Source organism: Coffea arabica, chromosome 9c (genome assembly GCF_036785885.1).
Source record: "Coffea arabica cultivar ET-39 chromosome 9c, Coffea Arabica ET-39 HiFi, whole genome shotgun sequence".
NCBI lineage: Eukaryota > Viridiplantae > Streptophyta > Magnoliopsida > Gentianales > Rubiaceae > Coffea > Coffea arabica.
Genome location: NC_092326.1, coordinates 44,063,017 through 44,082,073, shown reverse-complemented (window position 1 = coordinate 44,082,073; position 19,057 = coordinate 44,063,017). Strand labels below are relative to the sequence as shown.

At 36.3% G+C, this 19,057-nt stretch overlaps 1 protein-coding gene and 2 long non-coding RNA genes across 7 annotated transcripts; 2 read left to right on the top strand and 1 right to left on the bottom strand.

Annotated features, from left to right (window-relative positions):
* Nucleotides 1–102: 102 nt before the first annotated feature.
* Nucleotides 103–3,561, bottom strand: LOC113708012 (uncharacterized). Of its 4 annotated transcripts, none has more exons than XR_011820843.1 (5): nucleotides 3,154–3,561; nucleotides 2,523–2,733; nucleotides 1,627–1,835; nucleotides 1,326–1,515; nucleotides 103–747 (listed from the first exon to the last, which is right to left on the bottom strand). It is a non-coding gene; the product is annotated as an uncharacterized lncRNA (long non-coding RNA). The 4 variants fall into 4 exon arrangements; XR_011820844.1 differs by adding an exon at nucleotides 1,971–2,055 and having other exon boundaries at nucleotides 199–1,515; XR_003452394.2 differs by having other exon boundaries at nucleotides 199–1,515.
* Nucleotides 3,562–7,050: 3,489 nt separating this feature from the next.
* Nucleotides 7,051–9,509, top strand: LOC140014377 (uncharacterized). The gene is made up of 3 exons (XR_011821151.1): nucleotides 7,051–7,510; nucleotides 8,768–8,824; nucleotides 9,227–9,509. It is a non-coding gene; the product is annotated as an uncharacterized lncRNA (long non-coding RNA).
* Nucleotides 9,510–14,661: 5,152 nt separating this feature from the next.
* LOC140004040 (probable serine/threonine-protein kinase PIX13) lies at nucleotides 14,662–18,572 on the top strand. Of its 2 annotated transcripts, XM_072065144.1 has the most exons (7): nucleotides 14,662–14,946; nucleotides 15,047–15,250; nucleotides 15,798–16,132; nucleotides 16,941–17,076; nucleotides 17,171–17,313; nucleotides 17,525–17,648; nucleotides 17,807–18,572. In XM_072065144.1, the coding sequence occupies exons 2-7, from the start codon at nucleotides 15,178–15,180 to the stop codon at nucleotides 18,250–18,252; spliced, it is 1,257 nt and encodes a 418-aa protein (XP_071921245.1). In that variant the 5' UTR covers nucleotides 14,662–14,946; nucleotides 15,047–15,177; the 3' UTR covers nucleotides 18,253–18,572. The 2 variants fall into 2 exon arrangements, with proteins under 2 accessions (XP_071921245.1, XP_071921244.1); XM_072065143.1 differs by having other exon boundaries at nucleotides 14,662–15,250.
* Nucleotides 18,573–19,057: the final 485 nt, after the last annotated feature.

Here is a 19,057-nt window from a genome sequence, read left to right as displayed (position 1 = left end):
CATCACCATTACAATTTTCAATACACCTTTTTATCTTTCCAATTACTTTTTTATCTCACATACATCACATCACAAAAAGTGCTACAGTAAAAATATTTCAAATAACTTACAATCCAAACACACTCCATATTAACAACAACATTTTTCCCAAAATATTATGACAAACTCAGACAGAACTTAATGTCAAAACATTCCCGATCCAAACAGGAACTGCTCTAATAAAATATATGAGACCGTTCGATAAAATTGGGAGACAAATGCGAGCACATTGAAGCATTTTGTCAGATGTTTTGCAGAGGAAAAGAAGGTAGGGAATGCTAGAAATTATGAGCACAAAGATGGTGATAAACCTTCAATTTTTAATTTACCACGTCATAGCTGGTCCCCTGCAGTCAGATACTTGTTCAAACCCTAAAATCAAAATCAGCTAAAAGACCAGTAAACCAAAACACGAAAGACAAAGGTCCAGATTTCCAGCAACAAAAGCTCAAAATAAGAAATTAAGAACACATTATTGAATTTAATTACTAATATGCTGAAGTGAGATATTACTACTGAGACCCATATTAAATTGAATGTCAAGGAACACAAGAGAGAGAAAAAAAAAATAAGTGCAAATTACCTTTGAAAAAGGTGCCTCCTTTTTCAGGATACTAGCCTTGAGAAACATCCAACCATTAACTACTTTCAGGAATCAAAACAACCAATAGCAGCAGGAGTTCCTCCTCCATGTTTTGTTCATCTGTACTGTTTTCCATTGCAATTGAATTAATCTTTTACTTGCTATACTGAGAGGAAGTAGTGAAAGTTTTTCTCTGTTCACATGCTTCTTTCTTTTAGGAACAGAGGTCCTTCTGTTCATGGAATGGGCACTCAAGAAAAGAAAATACAGCAAATAGAGCATTAGAACACAAGTTACGCTAGAGTTAAGTTATGCATCTCAGCCAGCTTGCTTCTTGAAAATTTGCAGCCAGTGGGGCACCAGCTATGGATGTTACTAGTTCTTCTGAAACTCTTGGAGCCGCAACTGACTGGTTTTAACATTTTTGAATTATGTAAGCCAGCCTAGAAGCCTCTTTAAAATCAACTAGCTAAACTAGGAAAAAAGAGCATGTTGGTGCCATAGGGTGACAAAGTTCTGAAATCTGAGAGACTTCATATGCTTCAAGTTAGTTCATCCCCAAACAATCTTCAAACAGGGCATATTAACTGAGAGGTTTATTCACATGTTCAGAATATGGACGGAATAATGAAAAAGGAACAACAAAAAACAGGATGAACACAACTATTTTGCTGTAGATACAAGTATTGTAAAGTAGATTTACCTATATGTGTTACAGGTTTGTTTAGTTTTAACATTCTTGATAGAGGACACAATGTCATCTTTTCTTGCCTAATCTGGAAGCTGATGGTCTGCGTCTTCAACAAGTCTGCATCAAGATACTTTTCAAAAAATGGCATGTTCCCACTTGTATTCATAGTCAATGCAGACGTACTTCTAGTACCATAACGTCCCTGTGCATTAAACATAAATTAAAGAATCTTTGAGCGCATTGAGATATTCTTCAGCATACGCAAAAAGACATGTTTCAATGGTCATTCACATGAACACTAGCATGCACGTACACAACTTGTGAGCCCGAGGGCATGAGAGAGAGAGAGCGAGATTAACATAGGCAAATCAGCATCAACAAATATGGAACTCAAATGATAGTCCCAGTCCAGAAAACATTTAGTGGTGCCATGCATTAACTTTTTAGACGTCTCTTTTAAGGGAACCTCTCCTTCGCCATATTATCCATTGGATCCTTGAAACTTTGCTCCAATCTTTCAGCCTGCAGTGATATAAACTTATGGTCTAATAAACATGCAAAGTAGAATGTTGCTTTGATTGCGGGACTATAAAAATGACAATATGCGTGAAAATTGAAAATAACTTCAACGAAGAGACTAAAATTTAGAACACAAACATGCCCCAAGGAAATCTCCTAATTCAACTGCCTTTTTGCCTGAAATGTCCACAACTGTTCAAAGCTTCGTCCGTTCCTGATCAAACTGTTTTGCAAATCTCTTTCAAGATAACATGTATATATAGTTATAGCAAAAATTCTGTTCACATGATATTTCACAAGCGTTACTATCTACTTTCCTTCGACAGGAATACATGTCAATACTTTGTTCCAGCATCAAGCTTATTCTAAGTATTAGATAATGCCCTTAAACATATTGCTGCTTCTGTTTCACTACTTAAAATCATGGCATGATACTGCCCAAGGAAAATATTATACTTCAAACTTTTGCTGTAAAAATTCAGCAGTGAATTTTTTTTTTTAAAGACCAGCTGAAGAAATCAGGGAATAATCCAAACTGAAAAGATATATAGCCTTGTACTATTAGCTTGAGAGGGAGAAGATTCTGCTTCAGATAAGTTAATAATTTGGTGAAGATGTATCCCCTCGACTTTGGGTACGAGAAAATGAAATACGAGTAACAAGCAAGTATCAGAGAATATTCAAACTAACCTTAGGGCATGGGCTGGCCTGTCAGAGTTTTGCATTAGACAAGACATGAATAGCAGGAGAAACTGTGTAGCAATAATGCCGCTGTCTTTTGGCAGTTGGTGATGTAGAGCATGGACATTGATCAAAGATGATCAACAATCAAGTTAAAACCATTATAGAGGGCCGCTTCTGCATCTGGTTCATTAGCAAATTCTTCAGGACTTTTCTTACACTACAATGGAGAAAGACAAAGAATGTGAAGCAAGCAGCAGCTCTGGCCTGGAAAGCACCAAACTCTTCTTAAATCAACCCAAAAAAAAAATCATCGGAAGGGCTTTAATTCTACCTCACTTCCTCTTAAAATAGTGGCAGCCCACCACACACGTATAAATAGCAGGCGAAATTGGAGGGAATAAATGAGCAACCTTTACCATGCCCATGGTGTCGCCGTTATTATTCTTAAGAGTGAATGAATGCTAGTTTACTGGCAAACGGAAGTCCAAAATGTTTCATCTATTTTTCTTTTATAGAACGTAGAAAGCAAAGTGCATTGTGTAAATAAATTATAATACAAAGAAATACAGGGAAAAATTCCAGTTGAGGCAATAGAGCAAACGGGTGGAAGTGAAAAAGGCAAGGGTGAAGTATTTACTTTCATTAGCTGCGTGACCATACCGCTAGCTAGTACTTGAAAACTTTTATTTGTATATGCCCTGGAATTGATGAAGATGCAGGCTCATGAGATTGTAGCAATTAAAGTCCTGTTTCACCGGGAGGAAACAAAGACGTCCAAATGCATGCTTGGGGCATCCCAATCTAGTAAAGCTGAGGGGAGGAAATAGTAATGTATTTGTGGGGAAGGACAGGAGAAGGTTTTGGTATACGAACTGATGCCGATAAGAAGTCCGGCGAATCATCTTATGATTGGGATGATGGGGAGAGAGAGCCTCTAGACTGGATTGGAAAACCACATTGCCAGGGAAGTTGCGAGAGGTCTCTACTCTCTAGTCTAGCATCTCTCTCCATTGCGCTCACTCTACCGCAGCTGCGGCCGGGTACAGGCCCAGGCTAATTCCTTAAATTATCGATGGAAAAAAAAAAAAAAAGGAAAATCGGTCAATTGTTGGTCTGGGCTTTTTTTTTTTTTTTTTTAAAGAAAGTTGCCTCTTGCTGAGCTGAGCCAGCACGACAGGGTGTTTATTCTAAATCCGCTAATCAAAGCTAGAAAATTAGAACTCACTTACCTATCTTTTTCTTCAATTCCCTAATTCTGGAAATTAATATAGATTAATTGTAAAAGTTAGGTTCTACGATTTACAATGGGAGAAAAAAAAAGGGACTTAGTATTAATTGGATATTCCACAATTACAATTCTAATGTGATAGCAATATGATGTTTATGAAGGAAAAATAGCAATATAATAAAAAAATGAAACAAAAAGTGGCACACAGAGATTTTAGGCCTTCTCACTAGCATAACCTTGTTTAATGGGTGTATATGAATCTAGTCGAGCACAAATAGCACTATACTCGAGGTCGAATTTGATGTAATTCAACATTACTCGAATGAGCATGTCTCTTCAAGCTTGAGTTCAACTCACTTAGATTTATAAAAGTTCAAGCTCAACTCATTTGGGCTCGTAAAATCTCAAGTTTAATCGAACTTGATTTTCAAAACTTAGTATTCAAATATTTTCCAGAAAGACCAAATACTCAATTCCAAACTAAGTTCTAGATTTTCCAACAAAATTTAACACAGTCCAAAAATCCAGATTCAACTAAATACAAATCAACAATATACAACTTTCTAATCTTAAGAATATCAAATGAAACAAGAAAACATTACATGAAAAATACAGATTTTTAATCATAAAATCACACAATGAAACAAAGAAAATTCCAAAAAAAGAAAACTAGCAACAATTGTCAGAGAAAAAGAATACTCGTAGGAACAATTGTTTTAAAGCATGGCATTGTAGTTATTTTCTAACAAGTTTTTTTCTTTGTGATTTGAATAACGATAAAATAATTAAATAATTATACTAATTGATTAAGCTCGCTGATTATAACATTCTAATAGATGAACTCGGCTCGTTTAAATAATCGAGCATGCTCGACCTCAACTCAAGTTCGATTAACGCTAAATCAAGTTAAGCAGTTGATCAAGATATTCGCAAGCAACTGACAAGTAGCTTAGTTGGATTGCACCCTGAGGGCATTAACCTCGTCCATCCTCGATTTCGCGATTGGGCGAGGTGACATTCGCTAGTCCCATACCACCTCGGGTCATTGCCTCATCCCATAGGGTTGGCCTCCGTCTCCCCGAGGAGGTTTCACCTTGGCTCCGCCTTCTATTTTCGCCCTTGATATCTGACATCCCACTGGAAAAACTGACTAGTACATGACTGAATGACGTGACAGAATGACATGATTACCACTATGTCATCTCCATTAGGCCTAAATCTGACACTGTCAGCGTAAGGTTCACGAGAATTGGAACTCATCAGATCGCCCCCCCACCGTATTGTTTACTATAAATACCCTTTCATCCGTAGGAAAAAACACACGCACCCATATACACACATACTAGAGATTCTTAATATCTTGCTTTTAGTTTGCAATTGGGTATTCGAACTGACTTGATGTTGGAGTGGAATCGGAGGACAAAGCCCCGTACAATTTGTGTAGATTTGACAGGTGAATTCCTTGACTCGGTCCAGTCATCCGAAAATCACCTTTTCACATCCCTAGATAGGTATGTAATCACTCAACTTAGTTCAGTGGTCACCAAAATGGGTTTTAAGACCCTGTTTGAGCTATAGGTAGGGGTTCAAATCCCACCTGCAGCAAAAAAAAAATCTAAGAGTTGTGTCATAACACTTTCTTTGTTTAATAATGTATGTGTATCTGCTAGCCCTTAACACAAGTATCTTTAGACTCCTTCTCTCTCCTAATCTAGGATATATAGGTTATAGAATAGTTGTGGTTTCAAAAAAAAAAAAATCAATCCTCTCTCCTAATCGGCTGCTTGGCTCATCTTGCATTCTACAACACAATCGGTTTCCAGACAGGATAGCCTACAGATCTAGTTCCCTTTACTCCTCTCTCTCTCTCTCTCTCCATCACTAATTTAAATATCCCTCGTTCCGTTCCGCCCAGGTAGTAACTGATACTACTCCCGTCCTTTTTGTCCACCTTGGCACCTTTTTATCTTTTCTAACTTAAAGCATCGAAGTTACACTTGGGGAATATCCCCACTGTGATAGGTTTGTCCCCTGTTATGTTGCAGGCTTTGATCCAATTTGCACGTCGGCTGTCCGGATCTTGCTCGCACGCACGTGTACGTACATACATTACCTCAATTGCAGCCCTATCTCTTCCGGATTTTGTTTTTACCACGTACGCTAACCTGGATTATTGGTAATCTGGCATGTTTCAATGCGATGATTGATGAGATTTGCCGCCAATCGAACCCTGTTCTCCAAAGTTAGAGTTAGTGTCTGTTTGATAACATAAAAAAGTGTTGAAATTGAATTCATTCAGACATTCAGATGTTTTGGATGTTTGATCAATAAAAATTTTTCTGCTGAACTTATTAAGTGGTGCTAAATTTGTATGTATTTTTTTCAGCACAAGAATCGTAACTGAATGCTTAATTTGATAAGAATCAAGAGATTTACTTCAATTACTTTATCTTATCTATTAAATCTATTCTTGTTTGTTAATTACATTCAAACAGTTGGCAAAAAATGTGATTAGAGGTCCCTCTTCAATCAGTTCTTGACTGTTGCTCCTCTTTAATTAGCTCTTCCCCGTCCCTTATCTTTTGTGGTTTGTCCTCCTCTCCCTCTACCTCTTCCACTCCACTTTCCTCTCCAAGAACCAACTGTGTACGGTGGCTCCTTACCCAAATATGCATGATTAGCATTTATGGCTCCTTTTTCTACATCAGTGAGTGGTTTCCAAGTTGAAGTTTTCCTGCTACGAGTTGATGGACAAGTCTTTTCACTCGGGCCTGGGGTAGATGTTTGTTGCTGTTGTTGTGGTTGGTGCAAAATCGTTAGTTGAGTCTCATGTTGTGTAATGGTAATATCAAAAAGATATTTATACCCTTAATAATTAAATGTAGTAATTCCCCTAGCCAGTTTAGAATTCAATAACGGAATTGGTAGATATTACATTAAGTAAAATATAAAGAATGATATAGCATTTTTGATGTCACATGTAATTTAATCCCTGATGATAAACAGCAAATTACAGTGTTTGCTTTAATATTTGGATGGGTATTAGATTAATTAAATATTTAGCAGATAAGGGGTAATGGTGGAATCATATTATCTGGTCTCTCTTAATATCATTTTTTAATCATTAGTTGGATCTAAATATTACAAGATAATAAATCTCAATGAAAGTTAGTGTAAAATCGGGAGGGAGGTCAATGAAATAGTCAAAAACCTCAGGGGAGGTTTTTGAAATTCCTAACTTTTATTTTTTTTTTTCCAACTACCTTTTTATTTCACAAATATCAAATTGTTAAATGTGACGCCCGAAAGGAAATGAAACGAGGAAAATTTGATGGAACTTGGCAGGACCAAATCCGGCCGCAAATCCGGCCAGTTCTTGGCCGGATTGCCGGCTGGATTGGTTGTGCATTTTGAAAAAAAAGGGGCTTTCGTCTCTGGCCTGAATCCTGCCAGGAATCCGGCCGGAAATCCGGCCAGATTCTGTCGTGGTCAGCTTTTCTTAGCGATTAAGTCTTCACTTTTGGCTATATTTGAGGGGTTCAAAACCCATTTTTCTTCATTTCCAATTGACCGAGCCTCTTGGGGAGCAAAAACAAGAGAGAAAATCCTTTTCTCTTCCTTTGATTTCCTTCATCAATCTTGAGGGGTTTCTTCTAATTTCGATAATCTACTCCGATTAACTTCACATGCAAGGTGATAGCAAGCTAAGGGTGGAAAGTTTTGGGAAGAAAAAGGGTTTGTTTTTGCTTGTTCAAGGTGTTGAAAGGTATCATCCTTAGAGGCCTTCTTTTTGCTATAAATCTTGTGATTAAGCTATTGATCTTGATGAGTTATTGTTATTTTTGTGATTTAGAAGTGAGATGATGACATTTGCTAATTTCTAGATTTTATTTAAGTTATTTCATCCTTGATTTGGTATGTGTCTGATTAGTAGAAGTTATCTTAGCGTTAAGGTGGATTAGGGATGTTATATATGCTATTTGTGGATGATTTCCTGATTTTAAGTAGAATTGGACCAATTTCTGATTTATTGGGGAATTTTCTGATTTTATTTGGTTATTGTTGGTTAGTCATGGAATGGTAGTTTAATATGTTGTGAAATGGAGCCTTTGTGCGTTAATTACGATCGTCTACGGAAAATTTACGCTTGTGGGAATAAATTTCGATTTTAGGGTTTTGAATTGGGGGTTTTTATTATGGTTGGTTGTTGAGCTTTTATGTGACTATATATGAAGGGTATGGAGACCCTAATTAGATGTAGTTAATGGCTTGTGAGTTACATGTATAATTGTGATTGATTGAAATGTCATGGGTGATGTATTATACAATGGAATAAGGAAAATTAAGGGAGAAGTGCTGTCCAAACTTTGATTGTTATGAGTTTGAGTTGATCTTGATGAATTTTATGGAAATTCTTATGAATTGGAAGATGGGCTGCTAAGGTTCCATATTAGTGATATTTCTCAACTTGGTCTAAGTTAATTCATCCTTGTTTTGGCATGTACATGATTAGTATAGGCTAGTCTCATGTTAAGTGGGGATTTTTAGCCTTAATTGTGATTAGTGATGGTTATATGCAAAGGTTGGTTCAAGAAGGGTGATTTCAGTTTTTCCCTGTTTCTGGACTGAATTTGGACTGCCGTTTTCTCTGTGCTCTAGACCGAACCAGCTTTTGCTCAAAACATGAAAGTTGTGCATATATGAGTTAGCTATCTACCTGCAAAATTTCAGATCGTTTGGACCACTGTAGCCCGAGAAATGACTGAACTACCCCTGACTGGCCATAGACTCTGTTTTGCAGACAGTTTTCTGCCCTCTCCGAGATTTCGATATTTGACCATAAAATTGTACGTTTTGACTTTGGAAGTCTTCATAAGGAATGTTGGTATATGTCTTAGCTTCGTAACGCCATAAGATTTGTTTCAATCGGATAAGTGTAGCTTCAATTGTGATTAAAATGCTAAGGTAATAGAAGCTTGATAATGTTAGAATTCCTCCGCTTGACTTGATATTTGTAATTTAGGACTTCGACTTGTGCAAGGCAATGAGGTACGATGGATGGTTCCTGAGCTGTGTTTGGGTGAGTGATCCCTCCACTACTTTCCAAAAGATACTTTTGAAATAATTCTTGCATTGATTACACGATTGCATATCATTGTGTATGTGTGTGTGCCATGATATTTTGGCTCCGATGAGTTCTTGGGAAAATCTTGTGCTTAGAACCAACATCTCCACTACTGATTACACATTCTTTGGAGCACGATGGCTCCTTATTTCTGTTTATCTGTTACTTGATCTAAGGGAACGTTGGATATTTAAGTACAAGAATTTCACTGGCTCCAAAGAGCAATATACGCACATTTGATCACTAATTCCTGATATCATTTAAATGCACTATTGTAAAGCTTATTTGATTATTGATTTCACTGTTCACTCGCTGAGCTTCTAGCTCACTCCAAATGTTTTATTTTCCCCTCCATAGGGAACGAGGCAAACGAAGAGCTTGTATTATGTTATTTGTGTGACTGGATGGCATGTATCTTGTATAGTTTAGATTTGGATTCATTTTGTTTAGTTGGGCTAGGGTGACTGTTTGAATTGGAATGGATAGATTTCTCTTGTACAGTTTGAATTTTGGATTGCCTCTTGTGTAATAGCTGTACTTAGGGTTTGTATGAACGTTCGGACTTGAATGGATGTATGTGTAAGTTAACTAGTTTCCGCTTCGCTTATGATATGTAATTTTTGGAGAATGTGATGTAAAAGTTGAGTTTTATCTTGTAATTTAATCGATGACTGTAGTGAACGACTGAGTCATGGCGAGAGTTGGGTAGGCGGCCCGTTGACCCCTCTGGTTCGCCTTAGGGGAAAATGGGGTCGTCACATTAAAAGTATTACAATATTATTTTTAAATTTTTTTGAAATAATCTTAAATCCAAACAAACACAATCTATAGACATTTAATAATATTTTTATACTTTATTATTTCACTAATAATTTTTATTTCTTCTGTTTATCATGTAAAATGAGCGGAATATTTTCCTTTATCTCAGGACTTGTAATTATAGAGATATAATTTAACACACCTATATCCATAAATATACAACAGTTTTCATTATTATGTTAGAGATATTGATATTTTTAAATATCATCTGCCTTAAGTTTTTTTTTTTTTTTTGGAAAAAATAGACAAATTAAGAGAAAAGTGACATTAGAAGGAAAAGTGCAAAATGTCCAGTACCTTAAGGGAATTTATTGGAATTAACCCCTAGGGGTATAAATGCCTTTTTGACATTTTCGTTATACAAAGTTAAAGTTGACTAATGATTTAGGGGATAAAGTGAGAAAAAATCATGCTAAGGGGTAAAGTGCGAAATTGATTAAACCTTAAGGGGGTTTTTCTGTTATTAATCGTCTTATCTTCAATAACTGTCAATTTGAAGAACATATTTGGTGCATGCCGGCAACCAGAATTTTAAGGGAGGAAAAAAAAAAAAAAAAAAAAAAGAGAGTAGTCACTAGTCATTGAAAGTTAAAATCATTTTTTGATATGATCCTTAATGCTTTTTTTTTTTACTTGTCAAATAAGAAACTTCTAAAATTCGACCTTTGAATGAATGGACGTATCATATAACTTACTAGTTTGGTGCAAATGGCGCCATTATGTTTTTATTAGAAAGTGAAGCTTTATAGTTTTATGCATATACCCAGCACGAACTGTCACTATTGTACATTGTGAGCAGCCAGTGAACAAGTCTTTCCTTCTGCAGAATAGACATATTCCACCTTTTTTTTTAAGATCACTACACGGTGGTGGCAGTGCTACTACAGCTATCTTTCCGTTTGGATCCTTTTTTTTTGGGGGGGGGGGGGGGGGGGGGGAATTTTTGAGAAAAATTAATGTAAAACTTTGTTAGGGTGTAATGCATGTAAAGTAATAAGTTGATTGGAAAATTATATGGATTAATGTTTCGTACACTATCACCGTATACAATGATGGGGTTGGATGAATGTTACATCATCTGAATTTGAATTTAAACATCAAATTTTATATGTGTGACGTGTAATTAAACCTGCTAGTATATATATTGTCAGTGTATAAAATATTTATCCAAATTATATAAGACTAATACTCAAAAAAAAATATATATATAACCAAACAATTACAATCCAAACAAGTTAACAATAATAATACAATTGTGTTTGAAGTTTGGGGAAAGTATCCAAACAATTTCCAGGCCAGGTCAATTTGACTCTCTCTCTCTCTCTCTGTGTACGCAAGTGTATATGGATATAACTCATTTCACCTTCAACGTCTACATTAATAATAATAAAGAAGCCAATTCAATTTCAACCAAGTAAGGTGTTTGACGGATAAAATTTATAAAGAAAAAGCACGCAGAATTGCTTGCAAAAACTGGAACCGTACGTCATCCCAGTCAAAAGTATCAAGTACGGTTTTCTTTCTTTATTTCATTTTACAAAATGATATATCAGCACTCCTAGAAAAAAAAAAACACTTTATGCCTAATAATAAAAAACGATTTAGACAGGAGGAGGATTGCTGAAAAGTCAATGGAGACAAGCGGGTGGAAGTTGATTTCTACCAAATGAAATAAATTATGGGATGGATGCGTAAGTGGATGAATGTTTGAGCGGTGAGGACATGAAATAAATTATGGGATAATTTCAGAAATCTCAAGGAGGTTTCTGACAATTTCACTGAACTTTGAGATTTAAAAAATTACACATAACTCCCTTATCATTTAAAATGACAATTTTATCCTTAAATATTTTAATGAAATTCCCTTATTTGGCATGCTTTTAATTAGAATGAGTTTCAAATTATTCTTTCATTATTTTTGCTTCTTATTCCTTTTTTTTTTTTCTAATTTTCTCTAATAAAATTGTAAAACTATCACTATTGTTTCTAGTTTCTATTGTAGCCAAATGTTGAACTAATAATTTTGTTGACAAGTTAATTTTATATGTAATCTAATATTTCTTTCTAATCTTTATTTTCTATTTTTTGGTACTAAAATTAACAAAAAATAAAAAAAATGGCCCAAAGGCACTACTAAATTATGATAATTCCATTGCTCGAAAAATTCATAAACTCTAAATGAATTATTTCAATATTTTCTTTTCTATCTTATAAATCTAAATCCATAATAAAGTACCATCAAAAGTATTCTATCATAGTAATAAAATTATTATTATAGTTGTTTATCAAATAGTAGGTATGAACAGGAAAAATTTGGCACATTTTCCTTACAATTATAGTAGATAATTTTATAGAAAATAAATTAAAACTCAATACATAAGAACATTTTTAGATATTCATTTAAAAAAATTGACCAAGACAATATTATTATTTTAAGGTGTTGTTACCGAAATTATCAAATTAAAGGAGGTAAGTGTAATTTTTTAAACCTTCGGAGAGTTCAGTGAAATTATCAAAAACTTCATGGGATGTTTCTGAAATTATCCCATAAATTATTTAGGGATGTGAGGTTGAGTTTTTCAGCTCTTCTTCTTCTTGACGATTCCAGAGTTTAAAGAAAAAAAGAAGAGCATGTTCCCGCACGAATGCCAATTGCAGCGAAGACGACTTTGTAAAACTAGTGCATGTTGGCACTAGTTTATTATTAGTAATTGATGACGGTCTATAGATGTGAAAAAGGAGACAAGAAATGGGGAATTTGGAACGGTAGTCAATCGGCAAACAGCCATCGTGCGCCGTTCTACCGAATTCTAGCGTGTACGATAAACTGAACAAATTTTTTTTTCTTCTGGAATTAGAAAAAAAAAAAAAAAAAAAAGTATGCATGACCCTAATGACTGCCGGCAGCTGGGGGGAATTAGAATTGTGACCGGACCTTTAATTAATTACTAATTCTGACCATTGAGTCAGAAACTTGGTCTCGATCACTTTCCCACCCTCATATTCCGTGCCGGCCGTCGTGGGTGTAAGCATATATTATTATTAATTAATCTTGGGGATGTGTGTTGTGCATATATGTGAGGGATAATTTTAGAAACCTTCCTTGAAATTTTTGACTACTTCATTTAGTTATCTTGAAGTTTTAAAAATTATATTTGCCTTTCTTGATTTGACACTTTGGTAATCAAACCTCTTAAAATAGGGTCAAAACATTTGATGAATGCCTTAAAAATACCCTTATCTTATAAAGTTTCTAAACAATTGTAAAGCAATTTGGTACAATTATATAAAAAAAAAGTGTCAAGTTTTTCATGCGAATATTTGTTAATTGATGATCAACTATAACAATAAATCTTTTGAGGTTATTAGATGTAGTGCTCTATTAGCGATATAGATTCTTTTTAAGCTAGAGGAAAAAGCGCTATTTTTGTTTTTTTTTTTTTAAGTTTATGGACTATTTTTTTTAATAAAAGTTTATGGACTAGTTTAGTAATGGAACTACCATAGTTTCGTAGTGATTTTGGGCCATTTATTTTTAATTATTCTTCATTTTGATACAAAAAAAGAGCTACTAGAAATTAGATGATATTAAAAGTTATCAAAAAAAATTTACTTGTTTAACGCTTGATCTAAATATATATTAGGGATTATGTTGATAGTTCTTCTATAATTCTAATAAAATATTAGAGAAATGAATAAGAAGAAAAAAAGGGAAAAAATTATAAAATCCATCTTTTATCTAAACATGGCAGCAAGGGAGATTTATTAAAATATTAAGGTTAGTATTATTAAAATTCATTAATTAATTGTCAATTTAAATAGGTAAGGGTGTTCGGTGTAATCTTTGAAACTTTAAGAGAGCCAAGTGAAATTATTAGAAACCTCAGGGGAGGTTTTTGAAATCATCCCCATATGTAAACGTAGGTTGATAAGTCGTGTTCCCTGCGGGAAACTTTGCGGAAATGAATTACTCGCCGCTGGTGACCGGTGAGATGGAAAATCAAAAGGCTCCGATTGAAGGGAGAGGGACGAAAACAAATGAAGCGGAGGAGAGAGAGCTAACAAAACAACGACGACACTGGGGATTGGGGCCGGGGTTGAAATGAAATGAATGGGGGCCCCCAAAGCCTTTTGTAGTTGAAGATTGATATGTTGAATACGAGGAAGGACCCAAGAAAGTGTGACAGGAAGGAAAGAGTGGACAACTGGCAAAGTGGAAAGAAAACATGCATTTGACTGGGCTGCTGCCGCTGCCTGTGGCCTGGGCCTGGGCGCTTCTTCTGAATTAGTGCTGGTTAACGACTGATGCATGGTGGTTTGACTTTGACTCCTTCGCCCCCTGCCGTGACTGACTTCTGCTCTCCTTTTCCATGACAGCCAAACCCAAAGGGAGATGACTTGGTCATTCATTCATTTATTTACCCCGACACACATAGAAAGAGAGATTAAAATGGTGAAGAAGTGAGGATGGATGATCCGATGATGCTTTTGCCCTTTTTTTTTTTTTAAAATAAAATAAGATTGCGTTTGAATTATATTTTCCGTCATTTTTCATGAAAAAATTACTGTAACGATTTGATATATGTGAAGAAAAAAAAATGATAGGAAAATATGATTACGAAAAATGACAATATTTTCCTACGGAAACGAGCAATCCATGCATGGCCTTAAAATTCATGCGGCCAATTCTCATATCCTTCTTTCCATTTGTTTCATCTCTTCTCTTCTCATTTTGGACTTTTTGACTGCAGTTATCCCCCGCAATGGCCGCTGGTAAATACTACTACTAGCATCATATCATAGTCTCCCTTAATGGGAAACGCCAATCAAATGCCTCTGAATCGTAAAGGAAGACAGGACTATCAAAGTGGGAACAAAGTGGGACGGAGGGAGTATTATATATAAACCTTATTCAGAAGAGTCGCAGAAATTATACTGGTACTGATTTAAAATAGTCCAACTTACTATTAGTTTTGTCAACACAAACAAATAAAACAAAAATTAGGGAGGCAGGGAGACAAAAGAAAGAGAGAGAGAGAGAGATGAGCAGTGGGGTCCGTTGCATTGCAAAGTTCTTTAACAACGATGCAAATGTTATGGGCTTTGTTTGTTTGTTTCAAACTTCAAAGGAGACTTTAGTTTAGGTGGAAGGGATCAGATTCAGGGGGAAAAATTACTAGTAAAAGTTCAACAGCCAGAAGAACCACCACCACACGAACAGCGCCCGACAACACTAATCTTGATTGCGTTCCAAACTAGTAAGAAGAACTGAGAAGAAGCATTATTCATTTGGTTTGATGATTGATCAGGGCAGCATGCATGTGAACAAGTTTTGATCACTTATCCTCATCTCAACAGAAAGTTTCTTCTCTGCACAAAGACGACCGAACAGGAGGGGAAGTGTACCAGTAGGTAGCCGAGGACTGGTGGAGCTGGAGGACTTGAGATTTTGGATTACTTTTGGTAACAGCACAAGTTAATTTGGTATTATGGGGATTTGCTGGAGTTCTTCTTCCCCTACAGATAACCACAGCTTGACCACTTCCGCCAATATGAGTTCCGGTACAGCCCCCGCCTCCTTCTTTTTCCCATTCTTCTTTTTAAGTCATAGCATACACGATACTCTCCTATTCTCAGTTCAGTGGATGTTCAATTACCTCGTGCCTGGTTCCTTTTCTTTCTCACCTTTTAATAAGTCCAAAGCTGTCGTCCATTTCTAGCTGAATATTCTGCAGCCCTTTGATCGATCTCAAATACCTTTTTAGCCCAGCCCTTTTCTTGCATATTCTAATATGTTCATCAAAGTACTTTTTTTTTTTTTTTAATATTTCTAGACTGCTGATAATTTCCTGCTTTCGAATTTTTTTTTCCTCTTATATACTAGTCCTAGAAGCTACCCATCCCACAAACCCGGGCGAGAAGGGGAGAGGTTAACTGAAATTTGCAGTATTAGTATTGGAGAATATGACATAAGAAGATGAACATGATTTCTTTTTGCCCTGAGTCTTTCATCTTTCTTAGGTAGAAATCTGCTGGAATCATGTGATCAATTCCTGGGAAATTAGTTTATTCGGATCGATAAATGCTGATATTTTCTTTTATCTTGCAGCGGGGCTATCACAGTTAACCACAACCAACACGTCATCTTCAGGCAACAGCAGCAACGTCTCGGGGAACAGCAGATTCTCGGTTGCTACTGGGTCTGAGGAGGCTTATCCAAATGGCCAAATCTTGCCTCATCCCAATCTAAGGATTTTCTCTTTTTCGGAGCTCAAGGCCGCAACCAGGAATTTCAGAGGTGACACGGTGCTGGGAGAGGGTGGATTTGGGAAAGTTTACAAAGGTTGGCTTGACGAGAAATCCACGTCCAAGAATAGTAGTAGTACAGTAATTGCTGTTAAGAAGTTGAACTCTGAAAGTATGCAAGGATTTGAAGAGTGGCAGGTAAATTCAAAAAAATCCCAACACTTTTATCTGGGACAAGTCTTTTCCAAATTCATCAGCTTCTAACTCTCTCTCTTTAACTCACGTCCGTGTGTGGCTCCATGTGCTTTGAATTTTGATTATTGCTGGCTCATAGAGGTCTCGAATATTGTTGTACTCTGCGTTAGTGTATTTTTCTCTGTCTCCCGAACCAATTTATTTCTCATCTCCCAAAAGAAAAACTTGTCGTGTCTTATTTTCAAGTAACCTTTCCTCCTGGCATGTTATGCTTCACGTTCTTATTTTCTGTTAATGTGGCCACTTTCACTTTGGTCCTTTCCTCCTGGTATGTTATGCTTCACGTTCTTATTTTCTGTTAATGTGGCCACTTTCACTTCGGTTAAGTGTGTCAAAAATTGAATCCGCTGCTTACTTTGCCTTCCTGTTCTGTAAATTTTGTCAAAAGCATGTACCACCCTGTAACTGAATAATGATTTTTTTTCAACCAGATAGGCCTAGTTTTTACCAGATGAAGTTTCTAAATTGAAATGAGTACATTTTTCTTTCTTCAATTCTAAATTAACTACCCTGGATGTGAATGACATATAAATTCTGTATGGAGTTTCAGCTGAAGAATAGCTAAAGTTTCCAAGCTTCTGCTTGTCCAATGCTTGTTACTTATGAATTGAGAATGAATGGGCTATGGTTGGTTTTCTAGGTTTTGTAATTGCATCTACTGCTCAGCTAAGATCCATGTGCAAAAAGACTTGCTTTGTGCTGAAAATTTTCTGAGTTGTCTAAAATGATCGTTTCATCTTAATCTATGCAGTCTGAGGTAAACTTCCTCGGAAGGCTTTCTCATCCAAACCTTGTTAAACTCCTTGGATATTGTTGGGAGGAGAAAGAGCTACTCCTTGTGTATGAATTTATGCAGAAGGGCAGCTTGGAAAACCACCTCTTTGGAAGTAAGCAACTGCTGGTGAATACAATTTTAAGTGGTCTAGCCCTTAAATCAGTTCCAAATAATTTACTACTTCTTTATGAATTTAATGTCTTCAGGGGGCTCTGCTGTTCAGTCACTTCCGTGGGACATAAGACTTAAGATCTCAATCGGAGCGGCTCGTGGTCTGGCATTCTTGCATGCATCAGACAGACAAGTTATCTACCGAGATTTCAAGGCCTCCAATATATTGCTTGATGGTGTAAGTTAGATTACATCTAACCAGTCAATACTAACTGACAATTCTTACCAAACAAGTTTATTTGCGTGGAATGCTTAAAGTTTTAATCATCACTTGTCGATTTCATGGAACCGATAGACTATAACTAGTTAGTTTACTATCAAATTGACTGATGTGAAGATGTCACTACAGGAAGCATCATTCTCTAACATCTTTTTTCTGCTCTTTTCAGTCATACAATGCCAAAATATCAGATTTTGGCTTGGCAAAGATGGGTCCTACAGCAAGTCAATCACATGTGACGACTCGTGTTATGGGTACATATGGCTATGCTGCTCCTGAGTACGTTGCAACAGGTAATATTAGTAGATCTCTAGAGCTCTCAATGTGCAAAGGTTCAGTGCTACTGACCAAACAAACTCAAAACTTTTGAGTAGATTGCTTAAAGAAACTTTAAGGAAGATGCCAACAGATATACAAGTTCATAGTATGTTTTTTGATTCATGTTTGACAGGGCATTTGTACGTGAAGAGCGATGTGTATGGTTTTGGTGTTGTATTGGTCGAAATGTTGACAGGTTTACGGGCACTAGACACCAATCGTCCAAATGGGCAACATAATTTGACTGATTGGATCAAGCCTCATTTGTCAGACAGAAGGAAGTTAAAGATCATGATGGATGTGAGGTTAGAGGGCAAATATCCTTCAAAAGCAGCTGTACAAATAGCTCAACTTGCTCTAACATGTCTTGGGCCTGAACCTAAAACTAGACCATCAATGAAAGAAGTTCTGGAAACACTAGAACGCATTGAATCTGCAGATGAGAAACCAAAAGAGCGTAGGGTGAATCCCACACGCCAAACAGCTCATCGACATAGTCAGCAACATTTGCACCATCGTTCTGCACTTCATCCGAGGAATGGAGGACATCCATCCTATCCACTCCCACAACGTGCATAATTGGTGTAATTTCTTCCCTAATACAAGTGTGTCTTAATCTCTTAGGTGTCCACACCCTTCGAAATTTTAAGGAGTTTGTTGTTAATGTAGCACAGTAAATCACAAAAGAGATGAGAAATTTTGGGCTGATCTCTTATCAGTTTGTTGCTAAAGTAGTGAATTGAGCTCAACTATATTAGTTAGGCAATATACTTTTGTACATTGAGAAGATTTCATATGTATGGTTAACAATAATATAATGAGCCAAGGCTTTCCAATATTTGGGTTGGAAAAATTAAAAAACGAGCACATTTATCTTAGCTTGATCATTTGCTGCTGCAGTTCTGTTGTGTGTAATCCATTGGTGCTACCCTGTTGCTGATTTACTGCTACCTGTAGTGCTTCCTGGCCCATCGGTATTTAGCTTATGAGAATCAAAGAGAGGAAATAACCAAGGTATTGCTTGGTATAGAAAGTGCGTGTGAAAGCTTTTGTTGGCAAACTTGTGTCTCAAAGAATATGGGCTAGAGTATTAGCCAATTACTAGGCAATTAAGTGGCTTGGTGCAAACTGCAAATAGCTCTTCAACACTTGGTGCATAAGCAATAGCATGAGAAGACAACCCATTCATCCAAAAGATTTGTGAAGTGACTTCAACAGACTTCTGTGCCAAATTTGATCGACTCTGTAGGGATCTCTTTGTTGTAACGTATCTTGAAAGGCACCCGTTCATGCTTGTTCATGGTTGGACCTCTGCCACAAAAGGGGGAATAGATTATCTATGAATTAATTTGATAATTTAATGACATCATTTCCCAGGCATTGC